At 31.1% G+C, this 12,594-nt stretch overlaps 1 protein-coding gene across 3 annotated transcripts in view; it reads right to left on the bottom strand.

The window, feature by feature from the left end:
- The window catches only part of LOC139480935 (serine/threonine-protein kinase 38-like), a 47,571-nt gene that overhangs the window by 32,164 nt on the left and 2,813 nt on the right, over positions 1-12,594 (bottom strand). Inside the window, exons 1-2 of one of the 3 annotated variants that reach the window (XM_071263915.1) lie at positions 5,692-5,826; positions 2,591-2,733 (exon numbers count right to left, since the gene is read on the bottom strand). In XM_071263915.1, coding sequence (XP_071120016.1) covers positions 2,591-2,733; positions 5,692-5,745 — 197 coding nt within the window. In that variant the 5' untranslated portion in view covers positions 5,746-5,826. Of the gene's footprint in view, positions 1-2,347; positions 2,409-2,590; positions 2,734-5,691; positions 5,827-12,594 lie in introns of those variants that run through there. The other 2 variants (XM_071263916.1, XM_071263917.1) reach the window with 2 other exon arrangements.

Here is a 12,594-nt window from a genome sequence, read left to right as displayed (position 1 = left end):
TATTATTCATGGCCTTTCACTCCCAGGATTAATCTCATATAGCAGTTAGAATGATTTTTACTCCTCAAGTCTACAGTTTTACTAAAGGGCTAAAGCATCAGATGAAATTTCAATCACAAAATATATTTCCATATATAGGTACATAAATTGATCCTATACTGAATCTTTTGACAATTATCATGGCATCTTTTTGAACAAAGAAAATACCTATTTGTGTTTATTGATGTCTAATGAAATACACCTGGCCATCCCAGTCAAACTGATTAATCAGGTAAAATAATCATATATAATTATTACTATATATAGAATGTAGAAAATCATTCTTACAATAACCCATAAATAAAGTTTCTTTATTGTTAAAGTACATATATATAAATTGGATTTCCATTTTGGTATCTTAATGTTAATTTAATAGACTTATCCAGAACTTAAATACCATCCATAATTTGCTGCTATCTTGCCTTATAATATCGGGTATTTAGAATTCCATAACAAAATAGAATTTCTGTTGTTATTTGTAGCTTGGATAAGCAATATTTGTAAACTGCAGTTAATGTTACATCCTCTTTTACTTCATTTTGAATTTATTATCATGAACAATTGAAGTGATACTTTACATATAAAAATAGGGCCTAAATTAAAATATTGTTTGTTTGCCCTTTTCCGACCCTATGTCTTGAAACAGGGTAGGTAGGTAGGTAAAATATTTTATTTTTCTTTCCCAAAAAATAACTTAGCTCGGTATATTTTTTGTCATGGGTAGGCAGGTAGGTATAATATTTTATTTTATAGATACAAAATCTCCATGATGTCATTTTTGTCTGTATTGCTTTTGTTTAAGTATGCTTTTGCTAATAAGTTTTAGTATAATAGTCCCAAGTTTTCACTTTTGAAAAAAAAAATATCATATATAATATGAAGTTATTTCATATGCAAAACAATTTTTTTCAAATATCAAAATATAGGGCGGTGCGGCATATTGAAACGTTTACACACCTAGAATTTTTAAGAATTTTAACTTACTAATATTCTGTACTACGTACATGTACCTTGTACGCTTACCTAGACCTAAAGTTTTTCTGTAAGAGATAACTTTGTCCTGGTAAAATAAGTCCGGGTAGACATACCATGCATACTTTGTACATTACTAGTAGAAAAGGTCCCTAGAGTGTTTAAATTTTTGTGTGTGTCTGTGTTTCCAATAAAAATGCTACAAGACTTGAAACTCAATTGTCACGTTTTTTTAAATCGCATTTATATATGATCTGTATGGAAAACATGGCGATTTTACTGCCAAATATTCTCCCCTTTACAGACCTTTGGTTCATGTTAGATATAAATTAGAATATATCAATGCTGGTCAAAGGCATCGTTAACATAATCATCCTGATCTACAGACCAAAGGCCATCCCTAAATAGGATACAAAGTCTGTTTACAAAATATTGTGTACACACATTGATAATTTAGTATTGGAGGAACTTTTTTTAATGAACCCAGCTCTTCAAGTATAAAGACACAGAGTAACATTTGTTAATCATGATTTCAAAGTTTTCAATACAACATCCATTTCAAACAAAGTTATGCTTTGAAACTCCAAACCCAAGTGTTCGTTCATGTCAAACGCTCACATGATACAAAACTGACTAGACCTTATACGGGAAAGATAAAACCCGAGAATTCTGGTAAAAAAGTTTTGAGCGGGAAATACAAATATAAGATTAATTTTTGGTAGGAACGAAAAATAAAATAAAATAAAATCTTGCTGGTAAACACAAATAAAAGATTTTCAGGCGGAACGAATTTATAGGGTCGGTCGGTAAAGGGCAAACAAACAATATTTTAATTTAAGCCTAGTACTGAGCCTGTACAAGTACAATGAATGCTAAAACAAGCATGACTTACTGATTGTGTGTATATCTGTATATCTTATTAATGTACTCATCAATGAACAAACCTTCATGTTTTTAAACAAGATTTTCAACAAAATTATTCAACAATTTTTGTTCTGCCATTGTCAGTTTTTTTTTCTAGTTGAAGTTGTCCACATGCATATAATAAAATAAATTTTAAAAGGATTTTCTCAAGTAACAGGTACTTTTTAAATGTAAGAATCTAAATGGTAAGTTGTAGTTTGTGACCTTCACCATGACCTCTATATCAATATGCCACAATTTAACTTTTTTCTAGATCTTACTGATTCTCTAAGGTTTCAGTAGTATTTTCAAAAGTGACCTTTACATGACCTTCAGGTTACCAGCTTTTTACTTGATCTTGGTAAGATTCTATAAGGTTCGAGTAGTAGTTTTCAAGTTTGACCTTTGACCTTTGTCATGACCTTTAGCTTACCTTTTTTCTCTATCTTGGTAAGATTCTATAAGGTTTTAGTAGTTTTCAAGAGTGACCTTTGTCGTGACCTTTAGCTTACCTTTTTTCTCTATCTTGGTAAGATTCTATAAGGTTTGAGTAGTAGTTTTCAAGAGTGACCTTTGTCGTGACCTTTAGCTTACCTTTTTTCTCTATCTTGGTAAGATTCTATAAGGTTTGAGTAGTAGTTTTCAAGTTTGACCTTTGACATGACCTTTAGCTTACCTTTTTTCTCTATCTTGGTAAGATTCTATAAGGTTTGAGTAGTAGTTTTCAAGAGTGACCTTTGCCTTGGTTGCTTTATCTTTTGTATGGTTACTGACCACTTGTGATTGTTCTCCTACTGTGGCCATCTTGGAGCGGCGACTCTGGAAATGTAATCAATCATTAGTTTTGTGAACAGCAAAGATTGTATTGCGAAATATTACATTAATTACTGCATGCTCTGTTAATACAAGGATTTATATAACCAGCATGTAGTGGATTACAGAACAACAAAATGTTGAAGATACATGTACTGCCAAACACAAAATTAACGTATTCAGTGACACTATAAATAGCATTACTTTTATACTTTGAATTTTTCTTTACTGTTACAGTGTACAATTTGCAGGTATGCACATCTTCAAAGTACTAGAAGAAAACTTCAAAGGATCTTCTGATAAGTTTCCCTATACTACATGTGTATATAAATGTACATATAGCAAGGTATGATCTGTAGTAAGTTAGCCTTTTGTTTTTCCTGATGAGGGTTAAGAGAAGAAAGTTTAAAGCAATGTATTCAAATTAGATTATAATTTTAGATCATTGTTTCAAAACAAGGATAAATTTGAATAACAATATTTGGATGTCCGTAATGACTTTTGGTTCTGATTTTGCTGATGGTTAATCCAGATCTACACATCCTTTATAGCAGTAATTGAATGGTTTATTATGATACAAAACAAGACAATTACCAACAACAACATTGGCTTTTAGAAAGGCTTTTAGAAAGGTAATGTTTTGTCAAAGTGTTGATTTTAAAATTTAAATAACAATGATTAGATTTGTGAAAGGTTGAATAAGCATTAGATTTAATCTTGATTAATTAAAAATGTTTATAGCTACAAATAGATGTCTTGTAAATAAAACAGAAAGGACAAATTAGTGCAGATTTTGACCACAACTTAGAAAATATTAATGGAAATATCTCCATATCTCAAGTAGCTGCATATTTCTATTTAAATTTTATTTGAATTTTTATTTTCAATTATTCTCCCAAGGGTTTTAAAGCACCTTAACCTTGTTAACATTGTGGAAAGATTTTATTAATTGAACCTATTGGTATCATATGTGCTTGCAATAATTGTAGGGAAACAGTGCTGTATAAAGACCAATGCTGGTGCTATCTGAAAATGCCGGGAAGAACACAGACTGTCAGTTTTTTTTAGCCCAACAATTTTCTTAACTTCACGCATGTCTTTTCAAATTTCCTTTCACTGGCAAAAATTACACAAAACATGTAGTAAGCAATTTTCGGTCTAGTATTTTATGACATCTGAATGAGGGTACAAATGTAACTACTGTTTAAATATTAAAACAAAGCTATTTGACCATAATTTTGACAGCAAATTAAAAAGAATATTAACATGTGTCAGTTTGTTAACTGTTTTCTGTCAATTACAGATTCTATTTCAGTTCATCCATTGAAGCTGGAACTCTAACTTATATACTGTATTAATCACAAGGTCAATGAAAGGTTAAACTGGACAACTGCAAAGTTCAAGGTCTAAGAATGATACAAATTACAAAAGCTACATCATACATGTTAATTTCTCTTTTCGAATCACATGTTTTAAGAAAATCATGATAAATTTATACCTCAAAAACAATGAGGCAAACTTTCACTATAAATATACTCATCATAGACACCAGATTATTACTTCTTTTAAACCTTCTTCATAAATATACTCATCATAGACGTACCGATTATCAGGTTGTCTGCATTTTGATATCGTAAAATATCAGCTGCGAGACATAATATGAAGCTTTTTGTCGAGTAAGCGCAGCGAACGAGATCAAAAAGCCTTCATATTATGTCGAGCAGCTAATATTTTACAATATTAATATGCCGATAACCTGATAATCGATTTATCGGGCTGTATTTGCGTCTTTTGGAAGTATTGTCTTAGTTTCACCAGCAACCGGAAGTTGACTTGATAAGTTCGGGTCAAACTTATCAACGTCGGTTCAAACATTATGACGTCGCTGATATGTCCAGGTCAACGTATTTGACGTCACAAAGCCGTGATATGGAGTGTTATTAAGAGCTGAGCCGATAGATATAGACAGTTGGACGACCGATAAACCAGATTATTACTTCTTTTAAACCTTCTTTATAAATATACTCATCATAGACACCAGATTATTACTTCTTTTGAATACCAGACACATGTTTTGTCTAAAAAAGACTCATCAGTGATGCTTGAATCAAAATAAGTTATAAGGGCCAAATATTTCAGTAAAACTACAGGTTCTAAACAATTCTAACCCTGAAAGCTTGCAAACAATATAAATATTTAATGGCATCTATATTCTAAAGCCTATAACTCCCTTAAAACATTTGACCATTGCAGGTTTCCAATTATTTGAGATACTGCTGATGTAAATCTTTGACAAGAATTTTATTAAAATCCAATTAGAACCAAAGGCGACAAAGCACAAACAATGATGGCTAATCAGACATTAAAATTTCACTTTCTTCTGCTCTGCTTTATGACAAAGTAACAGGGGAAAAACATAGTCTCCTTGCAGTTATACAGGAGTCCTTGCATATCACCACAAGGATTCTGCGAATTATCTATAAATGAGTGAAAACTGTAATTTTGATATAGAATCTTTGAATATTGCATGGTCTTTTGGACATTGGGCACAGAACAGCAAAAAGTAAAACGTGACTCCCCAATCAAATAAAAAAGGGGCTAAGAACAACATTTCACTTCCATTTCCACAAAAATTCTCCCCCTCCCTCCAGAAATCAGGATTCACAACATCAAAAGCCTACAAGAACCTTTGTTATAAATAAGCAAATAATAATGAATGTATTGAGTTTCTGAAAGAAAAGAAATAAGTCACGATTTAATCATTTTACACACAAGGCCAATTATGTACTTATGCCTGTGAACTCTGGTCCTTCTAAGATGGAATATGTTTATGGGTGTAGTACCATGTACTGTCTTAACACCCAACAAACAAAGCAATAAATCTTAACTTATAACAACTTACAAACACTCCAAATCTTTTTATTTGAACAAAATTAAAGATAAAACAAATTGAATGCTCCATACCTGCTCTTTAGTAAATAACTTTGAGACCAGATCCAAAAGAAATGGTTTATCCATATTCAAATACTAATTTGATATTTGATATAAATCCATATTACAAATGGGAATGTATTTCTGTTTGAATTGTACAACTTGACATTTATATGCACATGAAGAATAAGCAGTAGGCACTTAATGACAAATGGTATTTTATGTTTAAGTAAATGACAAAATTAATACCATCGACTAAATAACCTTATATACACATTTCTGTGCACACGACCAAAATCTTCTTAAAAGATTAAACTTGTCTCTGGCATATGGCCATTTGATATACTTTTTAAACTTTTTCAATTGTCTTTTCTGATATATCCTGAAGGCTATTTATAACTTTTATAAATATCTAATCCTATCTATGTTAATCGTTATTAACTAATTGATCCACAGTAAAATAATTAAGGTCAATAAATAGAACATACATAACAGCAGCAGGTATAGGAATAAGAATGTGTCTTTGACTTTACATGTCAACAAGCTTTTTGTTTTAATTTTCAAACTTTTGCAATTTTTATTGAATAAGTGATTATTGGCACTTAAGACAGCATGATTAACAGGCATACATACATACCTTAAAAAAACGTGCCAATTTCTTCATTTAATAGACAATGAGAAAAACAGTGTAAAATCCATATTCACAAAAATAAACCATGCTCACATTTAAATGTGATAAGATTTAAAATCTTGTGGTCAATAATTGTTATGTGTGTCCAGGTATGTTTTAGTAGTAATTAGCATGTTGTACCTGTCCAGTTTTTATGATGACATTTGTAATAGAATGTCTGACATTGACTTCCTTGACAAGTTACAATCTCTACAGACACCTGTCTCTGACCAAAACTACATCACAGTCCACATAATTAATATATTTATGGCTTTATTGGAAGGTAAAACAAATGTCCACACACTAAATTTAAAACCAGCAGGAGATTGGGACTTTTACTGATTTTTAAAGATCACGAAGATGTGGACACAAATTTATTGTGAAAGTTTTACTTAAACATTCAAGCCTCTTATTCATAATAACTTTCATACCAGAAGAAGGTTAAAACAGTATCTGAAGTGAAATTAAAAAGTTAAACTTTGTACATATTCCAGATTCAAACAAAAGTTGAGCTTCAGAAAACACTGCTTTCACTATAAAATAATTGCAATTAACCAAACTGCCAGAGAATAAAATATCTGTTGAATAAAATATTTTTCATTTTAATTTTGTCAGTATGACAAAAATGTATGCATGTATCTAAATGTTCATATATATTCAATGGCAAATTGAAATTATATAGTTTTTCCTGTATCAACAAAGTTTACCCTAGATCTATAACACCCACCAGAGAATAATAAATAATTACAAAATTAACTTTTAACACATGTTTTCCCAAAAGAAATATTTATGAAATTGTCCTTATTTTTGAATTTTTGGCAAAACTTTCATTTAACCTGAATGTAAACCACAAAAGTTTTCTTTACCGGGTACATTTGTTTAAAACATGTATTATCAGATACAAAATGTACCTATATATACAATGTATACCCCTTTTAGTCTATTGAATTCTTAATGAAATAAAAATATTATCATTCCCAACAAAAATATAGGTATAGTGTAACAAAACACTACCTATGTTTAAATATACACCGTATATTACTGGGGTTTGATCACCATTTAATTATAGACCACAAACCACAACAATAACTTAAGGGTAATAATACTAATATAACAAAACTGAAGTTTTACCAAGTCATTGCTTTCACACTCAATAAACACCCTATACAGTAATTATAATATGTACATGTATTGGTAAGCAATGCGGTTTTGTTAGTACATGTATAGGTTAAGTATCAATATAAGTTTTGTGGGTAGTTTGAAAATTGAACAATATATTGTGACCTCTAGATCAAGATGTAATCTGATTATTACAGGTTTTTTGTTTATGTAATATATACGTGTTTCTCGTTTCTCGTTTTGTTTATATAGATTAGACCGTTGGTTTTCCCGTTTGAATGGTTTTACATTAGTAATTTTGGGGCCCTTTATAGCTTGTTGTTCGGTGTGAGCCAAGGCTCCGTGTTGAAGGCCGTACTTTAACCTATAATGGTTTACTTTTTAAATTGTTATTTGTATGGAGAGTTGTCTCATTGGCACTCACACCACATCTTCCTATATCTATATAAAGGGTTGCTGTTTGATTGCCTTATATTTAACAAGTTTTTAAATTCCTGTAAATAAGGATCAGAAATTAACAAATGCCACGCCATATGGATTTAAATCTCCATCAGACATAAAAGAGGGGCGACAGATATCAGAGGGACATTCAAACTCATACATTGAAAATAAAACAACAACACCATAGCTTAAAAAGAAAAAGATAAGTACACAAAACAACATAGAAAAATAAAGACTTAACAACATGTACCCCATCAACAACTTGGGGTGATCTCATCAGGTGCGCTGGAAGGGTAAGCAGATCCTGCTCCACACGACGTGCAGCACCCATTGTATTGCTATATTTATGAGTAATTTGGAAATACAACAGCTGAGCTGATTTTAAGAGAACAAGTGTAAAAAGTTATTATTTCACATGGGGTTCAAATTTGTCAGAAATAAATAGTTAATGTCATGCAAATAAAAAATAATAATAACTGTTTAAAAGTTGAAAGGTTTAAACCATAACATCATAACATTAACTTACATGTGCAAAATGTAATGTTTTCCTCAGTTATTAAAGTATCTAAATATAAAATTATATGTCCAGCAGGTCTGGTAATTATGTATAGGTCTTATATACAATTATCCATCAATGATGGAGTACTTTAATTGGTGGGTGTTTTTAACTCTACTTTTGGCACTTTTGTGCTGTTTGTTGGCAGTCAGTTTTTATTGGTAGAAGCCTAGGAAGTTCAAGTGCCTAAAGAACTACTGACCTGTAGTACTGTAGGAAAACTTACAATCCTAAGATTGACCTTGAGCAAACTTGCCACATGCTGGATTCAAACTCACAACCTCAGTTTTTACAGGCTAGTAATACAGTACTTTGTCCAGCAATTGCAAGGCCCTTTTGAGTACTGTACTTAGAACTTCAAGGTAGGAACTATTACAGCCAATCTTTGTACATGTTACAAAATAGGGAATATGTCCATGGGACACACATGATGCCCTTAGGCCTGCTTGCATATCATATAAAGTTATGAAGGGCATAATAACTGAAGAACAGTAAAAGTGACACTACCCAAATTGGTACTTGATCTGAGTTTTGTGGTAATAAGCATAGTGTATAAGTGTTTAACATTTGGTTGAGGCAAACTATATGTATAGCTAGAGAACGGAAAAGAAAAATAAGCAATTTTTCCATTTGTAAAGGGGCATAACTCTAGAAATTTTAAGTGACATCGCCAAAACTCAAACTTGTTCTGTATTTAATGGTTATAAAATAAGCATAGCATATTAGTTTCATTTATAACATTTGGTTGAAGCAAACTTAAGTAAGGTGGCAGAAACAAGATTCAGCAATTTTTCTATTTGCAAAGGGGCATAACTCTAGAATGACAGGTGCATAATTAATATATACATGAATATACATTGCAATATTATTTTGATATGGTTTTGGTATTGTGTAATACTTTTATTATTACTTTGAGACATTTTAAAAAAGTTTATATTTAGATTTTTCAATATAAAACTGATCTAAAAGGGTACCGTACCGCTGATAATCCAGTTCTAAGAATACAATTATCCTCATGTCAGATAATTGGTGTTCTAATTTGAGTGAATAAATAAGCTCTTCAAATCCTGAACAATTTCATGTTTGTCATACAGAATGGTATATATCTTATCCATTGTTTAAGGCTATAATGCTACCTTCTGATACTTTTTTTAATGTAGGGTAGGTCTTTCGAACATTTTAGAGAGGAACTTTTTTTATTTATTCTATGAATACCTTACATAATACAATGTATATTGTCATTTCTTAATCAAGGGGTACCAATGACTTGTTTAAAATGGGAAAAGTACTAGCAATGAAAGACTAAGTTATGTGTTAATTTGTTGTTTCATGGACAATGATTTGTCATTAATGATTTACCCTACATCTCCTTTAATTTAAACAATTGAAGAATATATCCACAGTCATATTAACATTTAATGAAATTTATACAATAAAATATATAACACAGATCAACTGCTAAATGAAATCAATATCTTAACGCCTACATTGCACCAAGGACAAAATTCTGCAGTCTCAAATATTATGTAATACTATGTAATACATATACATCATTGTACATGTATGCGGTCATCATCAAACATCTGTATTGGTCTCCTCTTGTCTAATATAGTTCTCCCGTACAATTATGTACATGTAATTAATTCTATCAATGAATTATATAAACAACTTAACATTTTCTTGTTGACATAAAGCTAACATAAAGTTTGTGCAGGTTTCAGAATGTATACTAATTATGTTTAGTAATTTATAGTATTTGTTTGTAAAACGAACAGGTGTCAATGTCGATTAAATGACCTACCTCATTACAAATCAAATGTTCAGTATTTATATTACTACAACCTTCACGCTTAAAACTTTTTGAGTCCACATGCTCAGAAGCCAGAAGCTCAATTTTTTGAAAATTTTAGTTGGATTCTGTTTAATCGTAGAAAAGAATTTTACTAGCCAATGCTGTAGGACTTGTGGTTAAGCATGTAGACTGCTAGTAATACTGAATTGGACGATGCAGTGTTCCCACCTTTATGCAACAAAATGTCCATTCTATCAATAAGCAAAGAATACATGTATGTGTTGCATTCTTTGCTTTTGATTACAGCTTTGAAAACAGTTAACAGAATTCTATAACCATGATCATGACTAAAGAAGGGAAAACAATTTTTGGTTGAGTTTTGTTGGATTTTGAAATCAGCATTCCTGTGTGAAGGAGCTTTACAGATTGGGAAAACAATCTTTCATCTATGTGAAAGAGCTTGCTATAAAGGAAATTGATATGTGTGTGTGAAAGAGCTTGTCAGATTTGGAAGTCAATCTTCGTGTGTGTGAATTCAAAAGAGCTGGTCAGATTGGGAATTCAATCTTTGTGTGTTTGAAAGAGCCCTATGGGATTGGAATGTCAATCTTCCTGTGAAAGAGCTTGTTGGATTTGGAAATTATTATTCCTGCATCAGTGTGAAAGAGCTTGTCTGATTGATCTTTGTGTATGTGTGAAAGAGCTTGTGAAATGATGTCATAGGAAATCAACTTTCTTGTGTGAAGGAACTTTTTTCATGGGAATATTAATCTGAAATTAATGTGAAAGAGTTTGTTGGTGGTTGATTAGGAATTGCTCTACCAATCAAAGCAATGAAGATAAATGATGTACATGTAAGTTGAAAGTGGTGGCATACATGTACACAGTGATATTGTTTGCCTCATATTACAGCCAAAATTCAGCTTTTTCCCCTAGAGAAAATTCCCAATTACTAAAAAAAATGTTTAAAATTCCTCCCAAAAAGTTCAGGGATCTCCATGGATGAAAATTGAACAATGGAGGAACTTTCACCATCATAAACTGTATTTACGCCGTACAGTGTAGCGCGATCGAAAGTATTTCATCCCTCCACATAAGGATAGGTGAACATTGCTTATTTAATTTATATTTATTTGAATTTTCATTATAAATACTATATAAAAGTATATATATTTTCAATAATTGCCGTTTGTAACCTTTAAAGGCCAAGCCCTTGTGTCCCTCCCTTTCCCTTAGTCGAGAATGACCAATAGCTATCACGAAAGGTCCTAATGTAGTTTTCTTGCTATTTTTGGCAATTGTAATGGGGGTTAAAATTCATGTAGAGCTTATTTTTCACGGACATTGTCAAATTCAGAATTCATGAATCCATTACCGGTGTGGCTGGTTTGCAGCAACGACAAAACGAGTCGTACGGGTTATGTAAAGGTTAAAAAGATTTGTAAAGCGAACGTTGTCATATGAAAAGGTTTTTAATGACTTTATCTAGCAAATCGATACTATATGCAACATGCATCTTTCGAGTCTGAATAGAAACCGGAAACGCGGATGTATCAATTTGATTGTAAACTACGAAATGAATTCGGAATTACGATACAATATTTATTTACAGGAAATATTAAAAGTTTTTACTTTTTAACATTTAAAGTAATTCTATATTAGTGTTTCCTGCAGCTTTTAAAAAGGGCAGGGTAATTGTTAGCTCAGAGGGCACATTAAGCGCGATGGACAACAATTTTAGGGCACTTACTTAATTTCTATAAAATGGATTCATTTAAAACATACTAGTTTAATACTATAAAAAGGACATATACATCTGTAATCAATCATTAAAACAAATTGTTAAACAAGAAAAAGTGTTTAAAACATATATATATGAAATATTTAAAACAATAAACACAATTAAAAACAAAATCAGTTCTTTAAAAACAAGAAAGCACTATGTCATATACATGTATATAAAAATATTGCTTTGGTCATATCAATTGTCATTGACAAATCCTCCTTTTTTTCCCTAAAAACAGGTTGACACATTCCCTGATATCCAGGGTAATTTTTAGTAACCAAAATTTATTAAATTACAAAAAAAAATAACTTTACAAATTAACCCCTTCCCCTCTACACCCTTTTCCAAATTAAATTAATATAGATACAACAAGTTTTACTACTTTCATGGCACTACCATATCAGCTGTTTATTTTCAATGTCTATAAATAGCCAGACATAGTTGTCTGTTACTTAGGTGTTTTCCCAAGTATTTTCCCCGCCTAAAATGATCATGTGACATGTTTGTAAACAAAAGAAAACATTTGATCAAGGAATTCATTTATTTTCTGGATTATTCTGCTTTTAATAATT

The sequence above is a fragment of the Mytilus edulis genome, chromosome 7, assembly GCF_963676685.1.
Source record: "Mytilus edulis chromosome 7, xbMytEdul2.2, whole genome shotgun sequence".
Classification (NCBI taxonomy): domain Eukaryota; kingdom Metazoa; phylum Mollusca; class Bivalvia; order Mytilida; family Mytilidae; genus Mytilus; species Mytilus edulis.
The sequence above is the reverse complement of the archived record's forward strand: the minus strand, read 5'-3'. Positions and strand labels throughout refer to the sequence as shown.